Source organism: Mytilus edulis, chromosome 6 (genome assembly GCF_963676685.1).
Source record: "Mytilus edulis chromosome 6, xbMytEdul2.2, whole genome shotgun sequence".
NCBI lineage: Eukaryota > Metazoa > Mollusca > Bivalvia > Mytilida > Mytilidae > Mytilus > Mytilus edulis.
Window position 1 is genome coordinate 79,594,131 of NC_092349.1, and position 23,442 is coordinate 79,617,572.

General features: G+C 30.7%; 1 protein-coding gene across 2 annotated transcripts; it reads left to right on the forward strand.

Moving 5' to 3' along the window:
- Window positions 1–5,621: 5,621 nt before the first annotated feature.
- On the forward strand, window positions 5,622–11,112 carry LOC139528560 (uncharacterized). Of its 2 annotated transcripts, XR_011665628.1 has the most exons (7): window positions 5,624–5,844; window positions 6,420–6,740; window positions 7,643–7,758; window positions 8,326–8,506; window positions 8,867–8,959; window positions 9,602–9,712; window positions 10,089–11,112. XR_011665628.1 is itself a non-coding variant. In XM_071324594.1 (6 exons), exons 1-6 carry the CDS (start codon window positions 5,778–5,780, stop codon window positions 9,655–9,657), a joined length of 834 nt encoding a protein of 277 aa, XP_071180695.1. In that variant the 5' UTR covers window positions 5,622–5,777; the 3' UTR covers window positions 9,658–9,902. The 2 variants fall into 2 exon arrangements, 1 of the variants encoding a protein (XP_071180695.1); XM_071324594.1 differs by lacking the exon at window positions 10,089–11,112 and having other exon boundaries at window positions 5,622–5,844; window positions 9,602–9,902.
- Window positions 11,113–23,442: the final 12,330 nt, after the last annotated feature.

Sequence of the window (23,442 nt, forward strand, 5' to 3'; positions counted from 1 at the left end):
ATGGACATAAAACACAGAACAACACACAGTGTATGAACAGACATAAAACAAAGAACAACACACCGTGTGTAAGAGTTGGCATAAAAAAGGAACAATTAACAGTAAGCCTATGTTGACTAAAACATAGAAGTGATATAAATATATATCAAAACATATCCCTTCACTGCAAGTTCAAAACGTCTTTATAACCGAATTAAGCAAAATTCATTCTGTATTTCTATTGTAAAAAAATCTAGATATAAATTACGATGTCCTATTTATAGCATAACAGTTTTTCAAACATTCTTCCTGTTTAAAGTAAAGAACTAAGCTATGTAATTGTTTTGTTTTACAATTAAACAAGTTATTTCAGTCTATTCGTATTGTTCAAACATGAATACAATTTCATAATCATTTAAATATAACTTTGATTGAACGATACTGATTTGTAAAATATGGGGGAGTTCCTTGACGAAATTCATGCGGTATATTTTTTATTTGAAACTCTGTTATTGTTCCATGACTTGTTTGTGTATATGAAATACACAGGACTAAATCATGTTATCCATCAAAAGCATAATTATTATTCTTATCTTCAATCCAGTCCGATCTGACGTTGCTGTCTTGTAGGTGACAGTTTTCTAAAAAAAAATCCAGTTAAATAGTAATATATTTTTGAAAGATTAAAAATTGAGTACATGTATTTATAAACTTTCGAAAATTTAATAATAAATGATCGATAGGTTATTGGTATTTAAATTCCACTCGTCAGCGGTACTTTGGGCTATTTTGTGGGGGTCAGTTTTTATTGGTGGAAGAAGCCGAAGTGACCGTAGAAAACCACCGACTTTCGATAAGAAAACTGAAAATCCTAATAAATTAAGACTTGAATCGAGTGCACCCAATGTGAACTCATAACCTCAGTGTTGGTTGGCGTTTGACTACAGTAGTAGAAATAAATAGGTCATTTGGCCATCGAGGCCCCCAGATTGAATATAGGATACGACTTGTAAAAATATTTGATAAACATTTTCAATCAAATAAGATAGTCGCACAGAATTGAGATCACTGTATATCATGTTAGACAACTAAACTTGAAAAATAAATTTGGGAGATAAACTTATTTTCACTTTTAGCTATTTAACTTTAACTGATCAAATACGAAATATACAAAAACGTCCATGCTTTTCTGTAAATGTGTAATCATACAGTGAGATCTTCACCTGGTGTGAAGAAAGTTAACACGAAAATTTAAGAAAAAATTATTTTTGAAAATGTCACGTCATGTGGTCATATAAATGCGAAGTACGGGTATCGTTGTCATATTGAGAATCGAAGCAACAAAACTAAGGGATTTGCAAACATTTGTACTTTGAACACTGATACAAGTTTTTTAAGTAGCAAAATCAATACTATAGTGTTACAGAAAAAGTAATTATTGGTACATTATTTTATAGTATAAAGATACAAATTTTAATAGATTAAACCGCGATGACAAAGAAATAATACATTAAATAAAATAAAGAATAGATATGAGTATTCATCCGAAGTCCTTTGTATATGCCTTCGTCGCGAACGATAACATAACAAACCTTGAAATCGTAATGAATAAGTTTCGAAACACATGTTGAGGCAAAAAAGGAATTTAAATAATAGTCAAATACATATCAGATAATCTTTGTTAAGTTTTATTCTATTCTGCGTAATGTTGGCGTGTTTTATCAATAAATCAATTTCCAATAAGAATGTCTTCATTAAAAAACCTTTAACAGAAACATTTACGCCATGTTTGTTTTCATTCCAATAAATGGTTCTCTCCAAATTTGAATGTATTTTCATAAAGGTCCTATGTTTAACTAAGTTCACTCTGGTGGACATCTTAAAAGATGGATCGGCTTCAAAGTAACAACTCTTGGTCAGCATCTCATAAGGACTATTTATGCCTTGTTGAGATCCATTCCATTGGGTGGTTCTCTACAAGAACACATTTGTATGTATTTCCAATTGGGTCCTATTAAACTAAGTCCCCCGCTGTCGGCAATCTTGGATGTTTGATCGGCTTTAAAGTAATAACACTTGGTCAACAACTCATTAGGTACATTCATGCGATGTTTGGTTCAATTCAATTCAGTGGTTCTCAAGAAGTAAAAATGTAAAAGTTGTTTATTTCTGTGTCATTCGGTCTCTTGATGAGAGTAGTCTCATTGGCAATCATACCACATCTTCTTGTTATATTTATAGCGATGAAAACAAACTTTTTTTTATCTGCCCGATTTAAGGAAAACTTTAAATTTGCACTAAGTCTTCCCTTTGATAATACAATGACTTTGGTTTTAATAAAATCTACCTTTAGTCTCCAAAGACAATTTAATGTTCAGTTCTTTTTGTAAAATAGCAAATTTAGAAAACAGATCAGCAGTTGTTATCAATTTAGTTTATAATTTTGAGCTTCAGCTCTTAAATATTTTTCGAAGTTCCGTATTTTTTGATTTTTACTTTTTTCGATACGTTTGTTATAAACAAACTAATCACATGTATTCGCCCGTTTCGTCTAAAAAAAAAAGACTCATTAGTGACGCTCGAATAATCAAATGTTAAAAAGGCTAACTAAAGTATGAAGTTGAAGAGCATTGAGATCCAAAACTTCCTTAATGATTTGCTAATACAGCTATGAGGTAGAAAAGCCTAGTAAGTATTTCAAAACAGACATTTAATTTATCTGTTTTCAAAACTTATTTCTTTTTTAAAAAAACGTAGGCTTTTCTACCACAGAAGTGCCTAAGTATTTCAAAAGTTTTAAGTTTTAAAACATTTAATTTTATTATTATTACCCTATTAAATGATAATTTATGTCACAAGTGCTGACTACTGAGCTGATGATACCCTTGGGGGAATTTAAACTCCATAGACATTTTGCATTTGCGCCAGATGCACGTTTCGTCTAAAAAAGTGACACCTCAACTGACATTTCGTTAATTAAGTTTCAAGATAGTTTTAGTCAATTAATTAAAAGATATAAAAACTATATATTAACATCATTTTAAAAGGAATATAGAATTTCACTAATTGAGTAATTCCTATCATCATAACTCCTCCGAGTTAAGTTTACACTTCCTGTATGGTTTCAACGAACACACAATAGTATATTGTAGGTGCATTGTTTAAGACACGGCGTTAAACACATATTATATTTTACGTTCTTAGTTAAAAGACCCTATTATGTACTCATATACCTCATACAGTATGTGTTTACAGAAATAGATTATATGTGTCATCATCTAAAATAACGAAATAAAATTATTTGGCATCAACAGGAAATATTTAACATTTTGATGGTCTTATATTGTTATATATTTATCTGTTTTAATTTTCTGTAAAGATATCTTAAAGATTTCCATGCATGTAATACGTTCATAAAGCAGAAAATTTACACGGTAAAGGTAAGCCATTCAAATTTATGCCGATCCTCTAGCAGTATAAATAATATGTAATAAAAAAAAATATCTGTGCATTTAAATTAACATTTACTCTTGAAACTTGTCGAAGAGTAAGATTTTGATTTATTTAATTTGGTTATTATTTAAATGGAGCACTGGTTAACGTTATTACGCTTGATATATTGGTAATTGAAAGAGAAACTGTCTTATGCCTTCTTTTATTTAGAAAATCAAAGACATCCTGTTTGTTTTTACATTTAATTAAATATCCTTAAAATATTTAAATACCTTACACATATGTATACCTCTCTGAAAACTACGTTTTCTTCTGTGTTTCTCTGCGAAAAGAATACTATAGCTAAGAACCACCAATATCAACTAAAATCAACATGCAATGTATGTAATACAAAATCGGGATAAGTACGTCTACGCTTGAAAATGATTTGTTGGTGCAGCAAATAAATGATTTTGAATGTACAACAAGGAGGCGGAAAATAACAAAGGGAGAATAACAACGCAGAAGTCGATAGAAATAAGCAAGAACACAAAATGCACCAACAAAATAGAAACAAACAGAAATCTACATATTACTACATACAAAACTTTAAGGTTGAACAACACAATGTCTTTGGAAGATTTCAAAGGGAAATTTAAACTCAAGTCGTTAAAAAAACATCCCTACATAAAAAAATTGAACAGTGACTAGTACAATTCCCGGTGAAAATATGCCGTATTAGAAAACATCCTGCCAAAAAACGACAATTAACCAAAAAACAAACAACAATCTACAGATCATTACATAGAAACAAAAAAATGAACAACACGATCCCGGCGAAATATATGAAATGAAAAATTAAAGCACATAAGTTGATGGGAACCAGAAAAATCACAATAGACATCAGAAAGACAAACATCAAGCTAGAAAATAACTACATAAAAATAAGAAGTAAACAACACGATCCCGGCGGAACATATCAAAGAAAAAATTCAAACTCATAAATTGATGGGAACCTGAAAAATCACAAAATACAATACAAAGATAAACATCAATTGCAATCTAAAAATCAAAACGTAAAAAATTGAACACGAATCAACTAGATCCACAAGGAAGACACCAAAGGAGGAATACACACTCATTAATCTAAGAGATGGGTCAAATAAATTAAAAGACATCGAAAAGACAAACGCCAATCGAAAAGTCGCGACAAAAAAAACCAAGGAACAACACGATACCGATGGTATAAACCAAGAGAAAATTGAATCTCATTAGTCGATAAGAACAAGCTAAAATACAGAGGGACAACAAAGAGACCACATTAATCTATAAATCACAACATAAATAACTGAACACGGAACAACAAAGGAGTAGGTACGGTAAGGACTCATTTTGGCCTCAAATTTCAGTTTCATCTGACCAAAGATTTTGACCACTTTTAAACACTTAAGTGTCTATTTCACTTGATTCAATTAGTTTATGTTAAAGATTTTAACTGATTAAGTCATTAAAAACGATCCGATTGAAGCTCAAATATGAAAAATCTATCAAATATGCCAAAAAACGTCACTTTTCAGATTGTTTTTGTCAAAAATGAAAGTGGCCGCATCCGTGTTCATCCACAACCTTTATATATGTTATGTATTATCATAAAATACAACTTACATTGCAATATTAAGGATGAACACGAATGCGGCCACTTTCGTTTGATTTCATTTGAATACGAAAAGGCATGCATATAAGTCCTCCATGAGGCACGAAATGGCATTCACTTCCACTTTTCATGAGGTAAAAATCGAAGCAGCATACATATAAATTATTCATGAGGTACAAAATGACATCATTTACTATATCATTAGGTACGAAATAATCATGGTATGAATTAGTTTTTGAAAATACGAAATGGTCGTTACGAAATGATTAGAAATTACTATAACACGATCCCCTTCACTAGTTTCAAAGTGTTAATATATTTTGAAAAGTTGATAGCATATTAAACATAACCCCTTAAACAACATTTCTTATGTGTATTTTATTGTTGGCTATACATTGTGATACGTGATAATGATCATTTAGGATATAATAACACATGACTGACATGACAGCGCCTTGTCATTTATTTGTATTCATCATATCATATAAGGTAAACGATATAGGGGCGTGTCCGTGATATTTATTATGAATAAAATAAATCTTGTAATGGATTTCAATTGGAAAGAGTGAACTTAATCTTGACATTTTTAATTGCTTACTTTTGAAATGCAAATATTGAATTTCAGTTGTAGTTATAACACATTTGTTATAAATTTATTGAATAAAAACAAATTGATCTTCTTTTTATTTACAGTATATTTATTGAAGTCCAAATGAATACTAAACGTTTTGTTGATTCGTTATTGGTGTTGTTGATTATGGGACGAACTGTTATGACAAGTAAGTTGAATACTATTATTACATATAATTAACACAATCTTATATCTGATATGGAACCTGGATATTTAATGAAAGTATGTTTAAGTATAATCAAGATAATATAAACAGTTCCAATGTTACTGCTGTGACTTGCATTTCGATTATTATTGTCTATTCAGTGCTTGATGTTGGAGAGCCTTGCAAGCTAATAAGGACTCAACAATTATCTATTTGTCTGTCTGACTGTCTGTCTGTCTGTCTGTCTGTCTGTCTGTCTGTCTGTCTGTCTGTCTGTCTGTCTGTCTGTCTGTCTGTCTGTCTGTCTGTCTGTCTGTCTGTATGTATGTATGTATGTATGTATGTATAGACGCCTCCGGGTGCGGGAATTTCTCGCTAAATTGAAGACCTGTTGGTGACCCTCTGCTGTTGTTTTTTATTTGGTCGGATTGTTGTCTCTTGGACACATTCCCTATTTCCATTCTCAAATTTATGTATGTATGTATGTATGTATGTAAAGTTGTATGTAAGTACATATTGGAGTATGTAATAAGGAATTATACATGCATGCATCAATTTACGAGTATCTAACATTTCAGTAAACTGGTCTGTAGTGAACAATCTTGTAATATTTGGGAGAGACGTAATATTAAGGTGTCATGTGGGCAATATAGATTGCATTGTTTCCGGAACTGCACATGATACACGAACGTGGACCGGTGGTCAACATTACAAGTTACTTTGTACGACAGAAGGCTCTACAGATCCAAAATATAAAATGATGACAAGAAATACAAGTCACGACTTTGATTTATCGATCGGAAATTTTAGTGAATCTGATCTAGACTACGAATACACTTGTCAGTGTGGCCATGAAGTGAACACTACAAAACTATCTGTGGAACAGAATAAGTTGATTTGTGAGTATACCAGTAATTAAAGAGTTTCTGTTCTTGACCTAAAGAAAGTAGTTTTTAAAGCCAATTAAAAATCAAACTATTACAGATAAAACAGCTTAATGACAGAAACTATGGGTTCTTCAACAAATTCAACACATACTATCAAGCGATCAAAGGTATCGGAATTATAATTTGTAATTAAACAAATTCACATTGTTGCGAGCAGACAGAAAGCATAAGTTTTGCCAAAACAATAAACAATAAACAAACATATTACAGATTTTTTATTAAAGATAGACAATAAATAATTCAGAGTTACTGGAAGATATAGTTTAAACCAAAATAACCATAACTGAACACGTAAGTTTTTATTAGCGGTGTTTCACGACAGTGAACTCATTAAAAGGATCTCGCATGGTCGAATTTTTTTTTTACCAAATGAATGTATCTATCAGTGTGCAAACAATTGATGTAGTTTGGAAACAACATTAATCTTATTATCTATACAGTCAATCTTCAAAGATCTTATTGCAGATTCAAATCAACATTTGTAGTATATACTGTGGATTAGGTTTTATTCGTTGGATACCAGTTTTCGTTGATTTCGTGGTAACCAAGGTACTAATTCCAATGTACAACGAATTACAATTTTCTTATAGAATGTATGCAGACCTTGGCAAAACCAAGAAATAAAATCTCCACGAAAAATGCAAGTTCTTCCCAAACCACAAAAATCGGTAGCCACGATAATAGATGCATCACCAGGTCATTAACGAGACAATAAAATAGTATCACAGACATGTACGAAACAAAGTCAATAATACTGACATTATCCTATAAGATGTTTTACTATGTTATAAACATATACATTTTTGCATTAACATGATTTATTTAATCCTGATTTGAAAAATAATTCATTGTAGCTTTTCCGACTGAAATAAACACGGACAGCAGTTATATCGCGAGTGGGGACCAGCTACATATAGCGGTATCACTCGAAAAAGTTAACCCAGTACCAATCTGCACAACGTTGTTTAAGGTCAGCGGTTTTGAAAACTATTCATTATAATCATATGTTTGCCCCATTTATGGGCATTATGTTTTCTGGTATGCGCGTCCGTTCGTTCGTTCGTCCGTCCGTCTGTCCCGCTTCAGGTGAAAAATTTTGGTCGAGGTAGTTTTTGATGAAGGTGAGTTCCAATCAAATTGAAACTTAGTACACATCTTTCTTAGATATGATCTTTTAAATGTAAATGCCAAATTAGAGTGTTTTCCTCACGGTCAACTGAACATAGAAAATGATTATGCGGATAGGGCATCCGTGTACTGGGGACACATTCTTGTTTGCAATGTTTTTGTTTGTATCTGTTGAACAAATAAATATATATAAACACCATGTAGTTTATTCTAAAATTACATATTAATTTCTAGGTGAATAACTGATTTATACATCAAAGGCGAAATGCACCAACACTGCCTTATGAGAATTCGCTAGTTAGAAAAATAATTTTACATAGTCTTTTTGTTATTTAGTTATTTCGTCACAATATTTATAAACACCTGTTTTACATACTTCAGAAGTGTATGTTGGTCTCTTTTTTTACAGGACAAAGTAATAGCTGAGGCAAACGTCACCAAGCTGAAATCTTACAGATATTTCACAGACGTGAATGTGTCATTTACATTTCCACTGCAGGAGTTTGGTTGCAGTGGCAGTCTGCAAATTGTTTGCTCACTATTATCTTACAACGTAACCGTTTTCAATGAAAACATACAATCGTGTCCTGGTAAGTTAAGATTTCCGAAGATTTTAAAAGTCTACATTTTAGTTGTCTATATTTGTATGAACCTCATTAGCGTCAATGTAAGTTTTATTAAATGAATTAACATAGTTTATTTATCAATGACCTTCACAGTTATAATTATAATTGCAAGTGCAAGGAATGATAATTACCTATTAAGCACAAATTCCATAAATGAAAAAAGTAATATATAATAATCGTAGTCATTTGCTAGGTTTCGATTGACCAATATTGAAACATAATTAACTATTTGTATGCATATGCATACTCCTTATTTAAGTTGACAATTTACAATATACACAGTGAATTATTGCGAAGTTATTATTTTCTTTTACATTAATTTAGAGTGCGACTCACCCTTTCATTTGCATATCCCATTGGTTACAGCATGTTCTGTCTTCTTGTTGGCGATATTCTGCATTGTATACATCATTAAACGTAAGTGAAATACAATTATATTATAGATTAAAATTTTATTCAATAGCAATATGCCGTGTTAAAACATATTGAATACGAAGATACAAAGGGGTAGCCAAACGAAAAATGTCACAAAACAAAATACAAACAAAAATACAACTGAAAAAATTACATTTAAAAATTGATATTCAGAAAACTTACAACAATGTACGTGGCAATATAAGCCCTTATAAAAACCATGGATCTAGTGCCTCATAGTAAATTTTGTATTATTGATGAGTATTAAATCGTTTTATATTTGAAATTATCAGTTGTCATCTATATTCAATTCTATAAAATACTGATATTTCACAACGATCAGCCAGCTCGTTTTTTCTCGCCATAAAACATTATCGAATTGGTGACTGCATTAAAAAAAATCTATCGACAAATTAGGCAGTGTTTCTTAGCAAAGACATACAACCTCAAAATTGTCACTAAAATTTTTAAATAACATAACCTCCTGATTTATTAATTAAGCCCACACGACGATATATAGAATTCAAAATACTCTTTATTTCGGGAGTAATCCCCCCGAAGACCTCAACAACAGGTTATTTTATAATCTTTTAACCATAAAAAAAGTCTAATACATAATGGCAATTCTTTTAATATTTTTTTCAGGGAGACGTAGAAATCAACATTTTGATATTTTACAACAACAACATGAAGAAGGATGACGTGCAAATGACGAGTGATTGTTCATTTGAAAAACATGACCTGAATGTATATACAGTCCTTGGATGGTGTAAACTTCCCACTCACACCATACACCATTACACCATACACCATACACCTTTACACCATACACCTTGTACCATTACACCATATACGTTACACTTTTGCACCATACACCTTACACATACACCATACACCATTACCCATTATATGTTCACGATCCGAAATTACCCATTATGCAATTAAATTTCAAATATTAAGATTATTATTATTGTTTATTTTTAAGATCCGAAAAATTAAGATAAAAGTAACTTTGTTTTCTTCTAATGAACTGTCGTACACCATTCATTCACACCATTCCCAATCGCACGTTACACAATCACACCATTCCTCATACACCATTACACCATTCCCCTTACACCATACACCATAGCAGCATAAACCTTACACCATTGCACCATATGCCATACACCATTACACCATATTGTGCAGCGAAATTCCTGCAATCTGATTGCTTAATTATCCGCTGTAGTTAACAGCCACCATTGTTCCTCCGAGGATACCATTTTGCCAAGATTACCATAAAATAACGATATTCAATATTTAGTATTAAAAAAATGAAAATGCAAAAGTTACAAAGAAAAAAGAAAATCGGAAAAATTGAAAAAAAATCTCTAAAAATTCCAAACTCCTAAAATGTATAAGATTTTAGTCAGAAAAATGTGATATTTGACAATGGCATCAACATCGGTTTTGAATAACAATATATATCAAGATGGAAGTTTATCCCTGGCATTTTTCACCCCTTCACCCCGTTATGAAAATACGTAAATAAATTTGATATCTCCTGCGCCTAAAGCATTGTCAAGGTGAATAAATTTCCCACATCGGTGTAAAATTCAGGACACCTCTGATAAAACCCTATTCACAAATACTGTCACTTTTGCTGTTTGTTTTAATTTTCGCTGTTGTTGTCATTTCTTGTTGCTTGAAACAATGTCTTTTATTTTAATTCAACTATCAATTCAAATTGAAATTAATGTTACTTATCGTTCTTCCCCTCGCCTATATCAACATGACCAGTTTCATCTTTTTTCTTATATATCGGTTGTTGAGTTATTGATTTTATAAACGACGTCACAGTCACTCAGGGTAAGTTAATAGCGCTGTCAAATTGCTTGAGTAGATTTTATTAAGCTGACTTGTTTTGAAATTTCTGCCATGCGAGAGAAAATTGGCACTTTAGATAGATCATCTGGTATTTTGCGTATACATATTGTAAAATTTAAGTAGTTTGCGGCTGATAATCTACTATGTTATAATGTAGAAATCCGATATTTGTTGCATAAATGAAATAGTGATAATAACAAACAAATAATTTTTGTTTGTACGAAATAGAAATGTGTAGCTTTGTACTGATATATGCCAACTTTGAATATTAAACGAATACTTGACAATAACTGGTTTTGTGATTTATTTTCCATTGAATGTAAAATATAAAATATTGCAGAATTTTTATAGTTAATTCTTATTTTCTGCTTTACTTTAAACCGCTGTCCCGGATAAAGGGACAGGTGCGTGCCCGCAAACATTCCTCCCTATTCTGTAAATAGTTATCAAAGGTACCAGGATTATACAATAAGTGTAATTAAGTGGTTGTCTGTATTACTGTGGATCATATTTTCTTTTTTTTATTATTATTTGAACTCAATTGACGCTGTTAGTTTTCTGGTTTTAATTGTTTTACACTTTGTCATTTTGATACCTTAAGGTGGTACCTAACACTACAGGGAATATCAGCTAAACGTTTTAACTACGTTGTGTTGTTAATGGAATATTAAGAATCCCAATGATCAAAATTACCGTCAGTCAAACTGCTATGTAACCAGTGTAATTTGACTGATAAAATGATTGGTTCAAATTTTTATATTTTTGTCAAAGGGTCAAAGTAAATATTCTGTAAAAATTTTGTGAAAATTAAACGAACCAAATTGATGTTAAAGAACGTGTTGGGTACCACCTTAAATAGTTTGTTATGTGTTATATGATTTGCTCATTATTGAAGGCCGTAAATTTACATAAAGTTTCTTATGTCTATGTCATTTGTTCATTGATGTAGATTAGTAGCAATCATACCGATTATTTCAAAATTATGCAAACTACATTGTATTTGCACATGTTCTAAGTCTGTCATTTGTTGGTTGTTTGTTGCTTTTCATCATTTTAATAATCATCTTTGTACAGTGAAACCTTGTTTTGTCAGATTAACCTTTACTTGTCCTGCATTTAAAGCCCCAATTCATATTTTTCTACGGCTGAAGTGGTGAACATTATACCGATTGAAGAAGATGTGGTATGTGTGCCAATGAGACAACTCTCAAACCAAGTCACAATTTGTAAAAGTAAACCATTATAGGTCAAAGTACAGCATTTAACACGGAGATATGTCTCAAAGAGAACAGAAAGCTTTAAAGGACCCTTAATTGACTGGTGTAAAACCTTTTTCAACAGGAACACCAAAAGTCAAATCTCAATAAAAAACGAGAAGTGAGAAACACTTATGAACCACATCAAAAAACATTAATATACAAGTTTTGACTATATGTGAATGCTAGGCTCACATAACTTGCTTCTATGACAATTTTCACTATACTAGATAGTTATCAAAGGTACCAGGATTATAATTTAGTGCGCCAGACGCGCGTTTCGTCTAAACAAGACTCGTCAGTGACACTCATATCTAGATTTTGATCAAAAAGTTGACCAAAAGGTTGATCAAGTCAAAATAAGAAAACATTCAAAAGCATGAAATCAAAATGACTAATCATGTTATTGAGGGCAAACCTATCCAAAATCAACTGTAACAGAGAGCGCTGTAATCTTAATATAGGTCAAATATAACTGAAGTTTAAGGTCTATGAGTGTTTTAACATGTTTCTTGGTGCAGGTGAAATATTAGTTTGTACGCAGACAATTATCTATTTGAATTTTATAAAATTACTTTTGTTATACGCTATTATTTGTAAGGGATTTATGGATCACCCAGTACGTTAACACAACTTATACCAGAACATTGAAAGGACGTCTTCTACACGACTTACGTACTTATATATTATGTTGACTTAAAACAAGTGCTGACGGTAAATATATGGAAGTCGCTCTTTTTAAAAAACGACGGTCGTTAAGAATAATTGATTTACTATAAATTCGAAAAATATAAGAACTTAAAAGCATTTAAAAAAAGAATGAAATAGGACAGGGAAATCACCTCAAATTTCAAGTTGTATCTTTATTGACTAAAGAATCGATGACCTTTATACCTTTTATATATCTTTATATCGCATTTGTTTTCATTATATTCATGTTCTGATTTGTATGTCTTTAGAATTCTGTATTATGAAGAGCACCTAATTTACATTAACCGAATACCTAAAGATTGAGCATCGATGTGAAAGTTTTAATCTGCAAACTGCATACTGAATACAATAATTCTTGTACATATTAGACTTTTGAATAACTTTATTTTGAGTTATATCGTACAACGGTAAACCTTGCAAACTGTTACCATTTGAACTCATAGTCGGAAATTAGAAAACCAATAATACAACGTTAATGTCTAAAAGTCTACAGTTGGTCTTCAAAAATGGCCGTTTCACAATGAGAAAAAAATCAAGATTTTTGCCAAGAAAGACCATGACAGAATAACATCGATCTTAAGAATAACAAATTTACATACATATATTACATTACAAGTTATATGCAACGTATTTTCAACTGAAATATGTCTCTGTGACAATGCTGATTTGCCAGTTTGTATTAGTGACCTGAAACGTGGCCAAAAAAAATATTCAAATTATTTACTAGCATAATGCTAAATAATGAAACATTGTGTAGGTATGTAATATGTATATAAATGTATATTACCTCCTATACATTTCTAGGAATACGATTGGTTCAAAGCGTTCGCGTGGAGACCATGTATATTTCATATTAGGTTAGTAGGGAGGCGGTGCTAATTTCATACATGGATAGTAGTGGTGTTACTTCCCTTTATATTCCATATATGCTTCGCTCTCACGCCATATGGAATTGTCTGATCCCATATATACCGTATTAGGTCACTAGCACACTACGTAACTAATAATATTTGACAAATTGAATACATTAACATAATCTACAGGTTATATATATATCACAGATTACAAATTAACTTTGGAATTCTTTAACTGATCACATAATACATTAGATAATACATAAGTTTAATGTCCAAAAGATTTTTTAAATTTTTTAAAGAGATAACATTTATAGTTATAAATATATATATATATCATATTTTGGTATTTATTGGTGAAGGTTAACACATTGTAATATTTAATTCCCTTCCTAGTTTTGCATTTGTTTGAATGTCTACATATTGTTGATAGCAATTACAATAAAAATAGGTAGCCAGTAGTGAGTCATATAATATGACATAGTTTATAAAAATATAAATTTTCCACTAGCCTTTTTCTAGTAGAATATAAAATCATTTTGGGACGATCAAGTACAGTAAAACAATTATTCTTAAACCACTCAGTGCCTACTTTAATATATATCAAGGACAGTTATTTATTTAATAAAAAACCAAATAGAACATAGTATATATATACTGAGACATTTGCATTGATTAGTTATGGAAAAAACCTAGAGCGTAATATACCATTATATGTCTATTAGCTAATTATGTTCTGACCATTCAGCAGAATTATAATCAAGTCAAAACCATACGAATGACATAAACACAAACACGATGTACATTGTGTATTGCAATCGGAAATCAACATTACCGGAACAGCGCTACATTTGTAGAAATACCCCGCCCTTTATTACTAATATGTGCAGAAAGCAGACAAAACATTGACATTGATTCAAATGTCTAATTTTCATTAAAACCATTGACGACGTTCATGAAAAAGATCATATCTTTAAAGATAGTAAGGATCTGAATATTACTGTTTAGTTTCCCAAATTTTTTCTTCTTGTGACACAATTAGTTTACAATTTCTAGGTTATATTGCAAAGTCGCTATAGACACGTTACAAATCAATTATGTTTACCAATATTTAGTCTTTTGCACGTCAGAGTCGTTTACAAAAACAAATCAAAGGATATTTGAATCAAAAAAGTTAATAGGCTAAATAAAGTACGAAGTTGAAACGAGACATAGAAAATCAGGCAATGTACCGTGGCCTACACTTGTACTATGAATTTATTAATATTCGTTGGATACCAATTTTCCCTGATTTCGTAGGTACAGGGGCCGAAAATTTAAATGTTCAATGAATTGCAAATTTACGAAAGGAATGTATGCAGACTTTGCCAACACCGAAATTAAATTTCCCTGAAAGTGTAAGTTTTCCTCAATCCGCGAAAATTGTTAGCCACCAAAATAAATGAATTCACAGTATATTTCAATCGTATAATATACAAGGTTCTGTAACAATGTCGTGCTGAATTATAATTGTAAATTCTTCATGAGCATAAAAGTAATGTCTCATTTCCACTAAGGTACATCTTGCATTTCATGTGTCTGCCTTATTTAAAGTACTAATATTTTAATTGAATCATCGTGAGCGATCCCATATGTATCGCTCACGATGATTCAATTAAATGTTATGGAAAAGTATGCATGAGGCTTTCACACGGGATGGTATTTGTAATACTATATCCATTACTATCATCTCTTTCTTTTATTTTTTAGATTTTATTTCAAGGTTATTATATATACCACTTTGTAGTTTGATAATTGATCATTCATTTGTAATTGAAAAAGGCCGTTTCCAAGAAAGACTATATTTTGCGAATTCTTAACAAACCCTATCGTTATGAATCATGCAGTATTATAATTATTTTATTTAGAAAACCCACATTATCAGCAAGTCAATGTTATTATCAAAGCTTATATCCTACACTCAATAATGAAGGCCCCAGACTGACAAAGTGTGAGACAAAAATTATTCAAACGTATATCAAACAGCATAATGTATGTAATAAAATAACGAAATGACCAGTTTCATTCATTGGTTAGCTATAACGCTTACACCATGTAAAAATACGAAAAATAGCAGAGTCAAAAGAAAACTGACAAACGGATGACAAAAATATAAAAAAAAACAACAGGCATACAGACAAACAATTGTACACTAAACACAAACAAATTAAAGCATTTAACGCCTAAAACTACAATACAATCTCAACTACATGTGTCACCGTATTTAAAAGTAATAACATTAGACAAATAAATCTTTGTAAATGAATTTTCGGATTTCACATATATTATGTATAAGAAAAGTATAAATGAAGCCTACACAAGGGATAGTATTTGTAATATTATATTCATTCACTAGCATTGCTATATTTTGTTTATTAGATTTATACAATGTTCTTATCTATACCACTTCTTAATTTGATGACGGACAATTCATTTGTATTTTAAAAATGTTGTTTTCAACAAAGACCATATTTTGACGAATTTTTAACAAAACCATATCGTTACGAGTCATACACTATACCCATTTTTATTGCAAACTGTACCAAAAACAACGTTGTTAGCAAGTCATTATAGTTACCAAAACTCATATCATGAACTAACCAACAAAAGGCCTTGGACGGATACAACATAAAACATAAAACAAATTAAGCGTAAAACCAAAAACATAATGAAAAACAATGACATGTCCACTTTCATTTATAGATATGCTTTTACAAATACATTAAGTGATTTACAAAAACAAAAGTTCAATGAAACCATAATCTGATGTTAGAACGACATTATGTGACGTTCATTTGTAGTTACATAATGTTCAAACATCTTTTTATTATATTCAAAATCTGAACGTTTTTCTTTACCTTATTCAAATCTCCCATTATATAATGCGTTATGTCCATTCTATGTAGTCATTTGTCCCTTGTGTTAACTAGGTGATGTTGTCATTATATGACTACGAACCTACATAATTTGATGTGCATGTTTTGTTTTATGTTGTACTGTTATAACACTGTCCCGGGTTAGGGGGAGGGTTGGGATCCCGCTAACATGTTTAACCCCGCCACATTGTTTATGTATGTGCCTGTCCCAAGTCAGGAGCCTGTAATTCAGTGGTTGTCGTTTGTTTATGTGTTACATATGTGTTTGTCGTTAATTTTGTACATATATAAGGCCGTTAGTTTTCTCGTTTGAATTGTTTTACATTGTCTTATCGGGCCTTTTATAGCTTACTATGCGGTATGGGCTTTGCTCATTGTTGAAGGCCGTAACCTACCTATTGTTGTTAATGTCTGTGTCATTTTGGTCTTTTGTGGATAGTTGTCTCATTGGCAATCATACCACATCTTCTTTTTTATATGTGATATTTATTAATGTGTAATCTAAATATATACTGTACAAATGATTATGTATAATGAACATATTTTGTCTTTTGCTCTTTGGTCGGTTTGTTGTGTTATTGCCACATTCCTCATTTCTATTCTCAGCTTTATTTGTTGTATCACGCGACCTCGGTGCTCTTTGACACCATTCCCCATTTATTCACCTCTGCTTTATAATTTGTGCAAAGTGCTCAACATGATATTTGCTTTCATATATATATATATATATTTGCAAACATCAATGCATTCTTTGTGCGGCATTATTATTCATAACGATGGAATCTGACATTGTTCCTTTTGATTCTTACTATGCTTTTAGAAGATCTTGATATTTTGGTATATGGTTGTATCGTTTTATGGTCAATTTACATGATCATGAAAAGACCGGTTATAAATCAAATAATAGCTGAGTACCGGCCGCTTTCCGGCATTCATTTTAAAAACAAAAAATGTTTATAACAAATTGGATGATGATTTTTAATATGAATACGAAGATGTGGTATGAGTGTCAATTCTGTAAGACATATGAAGTATATGTGTCTTAATTGATACGTTTCTCTAAAGCTAGCTCAAAGTACGTTGATTTTGTTGAACGAGGAATACTGCTTTCTCAAAAGTTGCTAAGACAGGGCTATGAAATCAATCAAATTAAGATCATCACTCAAGAAGTATTACGGTTGTCATCAAAAGCTGATTGGCCATTATGGCAAAAATGTGTCAGAAATCATATCTGATATTCTTCCTCAGTCATAATAACCTTCCATCATTACCGAACTGAACAAAGAAATAAAACAACGGATGTAGTATACGGTGCAGGAAATGCATACCTTACCGGAGCACCTGATTTCACTCCCGGTTTTTAGTGGAGTTCGTGTTGTTTCTTATTTATTATAAATAACTGTTGATGTATTAGTCCTTTGGTCCAATTTTGAGTCTTTGTTTACTCCTTGGTTTTGGTTGTTATTGTCTATAAGAAATAAAACAATAGATCTTTGAATAAGAATATAAGTATATCATATGTTATATTCAGATTATTAAACATTACTATGCTTATTTGCAATTTCTTGACATGTTAAAATCATTTTGTCTACATAGTTAACTATGAATGCAATGAGTTCGTATTAAAGTTAACGTAAGCAAAGCAATTTTTTCACGGACTTAATTTTTTGGATTTCCAATATATTCATCTCAAAAAATTATTCATTAAAGGAGTATCTAAAAAGAAATTAAAAAGTGAATCTTTAGCACACGGGATTGTAATTTATAAGAAATATTCGTTTCATCAGGGGAGGTTTCGACTGATCATGACTGATGATTCATTTAACTTTGGCAAATAGTCTTTTTTAATAAAGTCGATATTTTATCGAATTCTAAATAAACCTGTATAAAGAAATGAACAAGAGAACAAGTACAATTGCACCTATTTATCTGGATAATAAAAATCAACTTTGTCTGCAAGTTATTAGAATTAACCACAAAAATATATGTAGTCAGCTTAAAAGGCACAAGCTAGACATATACAATAGTGTATGCACATTCTGACTAACAAACAGAAAATATAAGTTAACATGTATTCTAAATACAAACAAACAAAAATAATTGCTTTTTTATACAAATATCATGATTCATTTTATCAAAAAATCTAAATGAATTATTTTTAAGAGTAGATAGATTTTTCAACATAATTGGAAGAAATTAACAACAATTTAATCATATTGCGTATAGTTTTCTCCTTAATATCATGAATAATTTTATAGCCGACATACATACCTTTGTTTACATTTCGTAAAATGTCTTTTTTTTTAATTTCAAATTTTGATGTCATCAAAATTGGCGGCAAAGTCTGATGACGTCATATGTAAAAAAAAATGTAACGTTCTGCAATCTTTTAAAAGGAAGGATAAGCTTTGGTTTTTATATCGTTAAAGAAACTGATAACAACACTATAACTCGGGTTTTATGTCAGTTCTCCTCTTTACACAGGTATAACAAAAAACTATAAGAAACGCTCCGCAATTCTGTAATTCAAATCTTTAAAATTAAACATTCTCGAACTTTTGTTGACATTATGAATGCTGCTTTATGCTAGATCTATTAACTAAATTCGAATATATATTGTTCAATTCAAAAGTAAACAGTCATTAGAAAGACATGTCAACCTATCCGGATACAAGTTAGAGCAAGAACAAAAACATCGTAACGGTTGCTTTTGCTTCTGCTGAGAAACATACAATTTTGGGTTATTTAACAAAACTGAAAATTTACAACAACTATGATCAGCAGCATAAGTACCATGCAACTTAAGATGTTTTCTCTTTTCATATTACTGTACCAACTTAATCAATACATTTTCTGTTTAATACAAAACATAAATACTTGCCAATACTGTGTATTTAATTTTTTTACGAACAATAAGAATATAAATGTTAAGGAGATGTGGTATCAAGGCCAACTATCCATCAAAGAGTACCTACAACTATTGTAAACAATTGTAGTCGACCGTGTGTCCTTCAACAATGAGAAAAAACATACCGTAAAGTTAAATAGAAATATAAACAAATACAACAGACGAGAATTTGCGGCAACCACTGTACTATATGATCCTGACTCATGACCGTCACATACAGAATGTGACTGGAATAAACATGAGTTTGACCGCTAAATAAAAAAATCAGTTGCAAAAGGCTAAACAGTGGACCATTTCAAAGAAAAACAGAAAACAAAAACAATTACAGGACATGGCTGGCCATATATCCTTTCTTCCATCCGTCATTACTGTATACAAAAAGAACACTCATAGTTACTGTTGAAATGCAATAAACACTTTTAAAAAGTCATGTTATAAGTCTAAAAAGTTTCAAAGTTTATTTTATTAAATTTTTTTAATTTTAAATGAACTCGACATTTTACCTGTTTCTTGAATAGAAAGACTTTAGTATTACAATTTCATGACTAGATAATCAAATTAGATTAATTAATTCACATGCATAAATTAAAGTTTGATTATAATGTCTGATACATATTTTAGCAAAATGTAAAAACAAATGCATTATGGTAAGTATTTGGTCTGAATATATCAGACTTTAAATAGAAGGGGTCAGAAGACCTTACGTTATATTTTGAAAACCCTGTAATTTGTTCACATACTTTTAAATAATCAGATTGTCAATCAATTTTGAATTTTAAAAGATATGAATTTAACATATATGATAACCTGCTTCACCAAAACTATTTCAAAAATTGCTACATCATTTATATAATTAGCTCCAGACAAACATGTGTCCAAAATTGAAGATCGATATACTTTAATAACCCACTGTATACATAATTGAACAATTCATCATAACCCAATTATAAGTTTTTTGGGGATTTTTTTTTTCAACTTTCAGGTATCTACTGAATGCATCAGTAGATGTACGTATGTCTAAGGTTTTCACACTCTCAAGTGTCCTCACATGGATTTCGCCATTTTCAAGGTCGTTTGTTGTCAAACAACTTTTAAAATGTCTCGGTTCTAATACATCTTTGACTATTAAAGATACAGCTTTAAGTGTATACTGATTAAATGTTAATCAAGAACAACGTTTATTATTCTTTTGTGCTGGTTTATGTGCTGTCCTATATATTTTAGGTTTTCGTTTTTATTCTCTGTTTAACCATGAATTTGGTGTTGACATGAACATTAATTACTTAGTATATGGTCATTTTTATAAACTTACTGTTTGCAAAAGTAAGAATTATTCTAGACACAAAGGATTTTCTTATCCCATGCATAGATCACCTTAGCCGTATTTGGCACAACATTTTAGTATTTCAATAGTAGTTTACAGTTAAATCTGACAAAATAGTCACCTCTCACATTTCATCAAAATAGATATTTACCGAAACGTTTGTTAAAGACAAAATCATTTCAAATCATGAAAGTAAAATAAATTACAAGAGAAAACGCATACAAAATCAACTTTTACAAGAGAATTGTAATCTTAATCTAGTTCAAATGTAATTGAAATGTGAGGTTTCTAATTGTTTTAAACTGGGGTTTATTTTCGTTATCGATTTGTACACAATGTCAGCTTTGCTGGAGTAGTATTATTCTGTATGCAAACAATTAGTTCGTATCTACATACATTTGTTGTTTTTTTTTCTAAATTGATGATATTTGATACACATTCAATTGTAAGGGATATATGAATCACACAGTACGTAAACACAGTAAATACTAGAACATTGTAAGCACGTTCTCTATATGATCTAATTCTATATATTGTTGACTTAAAAATAAATGTCGACGGTGAACATGCAGTCGTTGAGAATAATTGATTTACTACAAATCCGAAAATTTATAAGTACTTAGAAGCATTCAATAATAAAAAAAAAAAACATAGGACAGGGAAATCACCTCAAATTTCAAGGTTTATCTTTATTGACTAAAAAAGCGATGGCCTGAATACCTTTTATATATATTTTTTTATACAGCATTTTTATTTATTATATTTATATTCTGATTTGTATGTCTTCAGCATTCTATATTATGACGAGCACCTTATTTACATTATCCGAATACTTTAAGAGTTAGCTTCGATGTGAAAGTTTTAATCTGCTAATTGCATACCGAATACAATATATATATAAGTACATATTATTTTTAAGTTATATCGTACAACGGTAAACCTTGAAAACTGTTAACGTTTGAACTCAAAGTCGGAAATAAGAAACCAATAATACAACGTTGAAATCTAAGAGTCTACATAGGGTCTTCAAAAATGGTCGCTTCACAATGAGAGAAAATCAATATTTTGGCAAAGAAATACCATGACAGGATAACACCAATCTTAAGACGAAAAATTCTACATACATATATTACATTTGTTTGTGCAACAAGTTATATGCAACATATTTTCAACTGAAATATGTCCCTGTGACAATGCTGATTTGCCAGTTTGTATTAGTGACCTAAATACCAACTGTAATAGAGAGGACTGTTATCTTAATCTAGGTCAAATATAATTGAAATTAAATGTCTACGAGTGTTTTAACATGTTTCTTAGTGCAGATGTAATATTTTTTTGTAAGCCGACAATTTAAAAAAAATTGCTTTTGTGATATGCAATTATTTGTAAAGGTTTTTATTGAATTACATAATTAATCCAAGAACATTAGTAGTACGTTATCTACATGACACATGTATATATACAAATGTATATATATATTATGTCGACTTATACATGTTAAAAATAAGTGCTGACGGTGAATAGGTTAGAAATTGGTCTTTTTAAAAAACGACGTATTTCAAGAATATTTGATTTACTGCATATCCAAAACCAGACATAAGTGTTTATGCATTTAATAAATGTACAAAGGTGCCGGGAAATCACCCCCAATTTCAAGTTTTATCTACAAATTCTGAAGAATCGATAACCTGTATACCTTTTATATATTTAAAAAATTTGTGATTGTGTTATGATATTGTAATTATTATGTTTATTTATGTTGGCCTAATTTGTGTTGTATGGCCTTATAGTTGTTTACCAAATAATCTTATAACTGTGCAGTTTAGGAATGATTGGAACTTTCTAGAATGATCCTTATAAAAGATGCGTAATTTAAACTTCTACGTTATTCCAGAAACTTCCGTTGTAACTTTCCAGGATTTTCCACAATGTTCCATTATAGAGTGTTCTAGAATTTTCCATGACAACACTATATATACAGACACTAAAGTTAAACTCTTACTCTTGGACTTAGACTTAGACATCGATAGACATTAGTATTCACCGCATTTGGATTGACACAAACATTCTACAAACAACATCACACTGGATTGTGACCGTAGTAGTGAATGTAATATTCAGATTGGATTCCGAAAGATATCCGGATACAGATAAAGATAAAAGATTGGACTCATATTTTGACAGTTAAGTTGACAGTAATATTTGTGTAATACTTCTTGTAAACTTTTGTATAATAAATCTTGTTAATTTTTATAACTGATTTGTGTCTTTTGTTGGCTACAATTTAAAGGCGATTTCTGGCCGTAACAGATATTGGGGGCTCGTCCGGGAGACTGAATTATCTTATTCAAAATTTGTTTAGTAATTTTTATTATAACTAGCCAACAAAATTCTACAAAATGGCATTTGATGCCGGTAAATTTTTGAAAACGCCAGACCTGGAGAGTTTTGATAATTTAAAGAAAGGGGAATTAGTGTTGCTTGCTAAACATTTGAAATTAGATTTTAAAGTATCTATGAGAAAACAAATTATAAAAAATTTGGTAATAGACAAATTAGTTGACGCAGAAGTTTTAGGTGAAGAGGCTCTTGAGCTTAAGGTTGAAAATATTGACGCCTTTAAATTAAAACAGCTAGAATTAGAACATG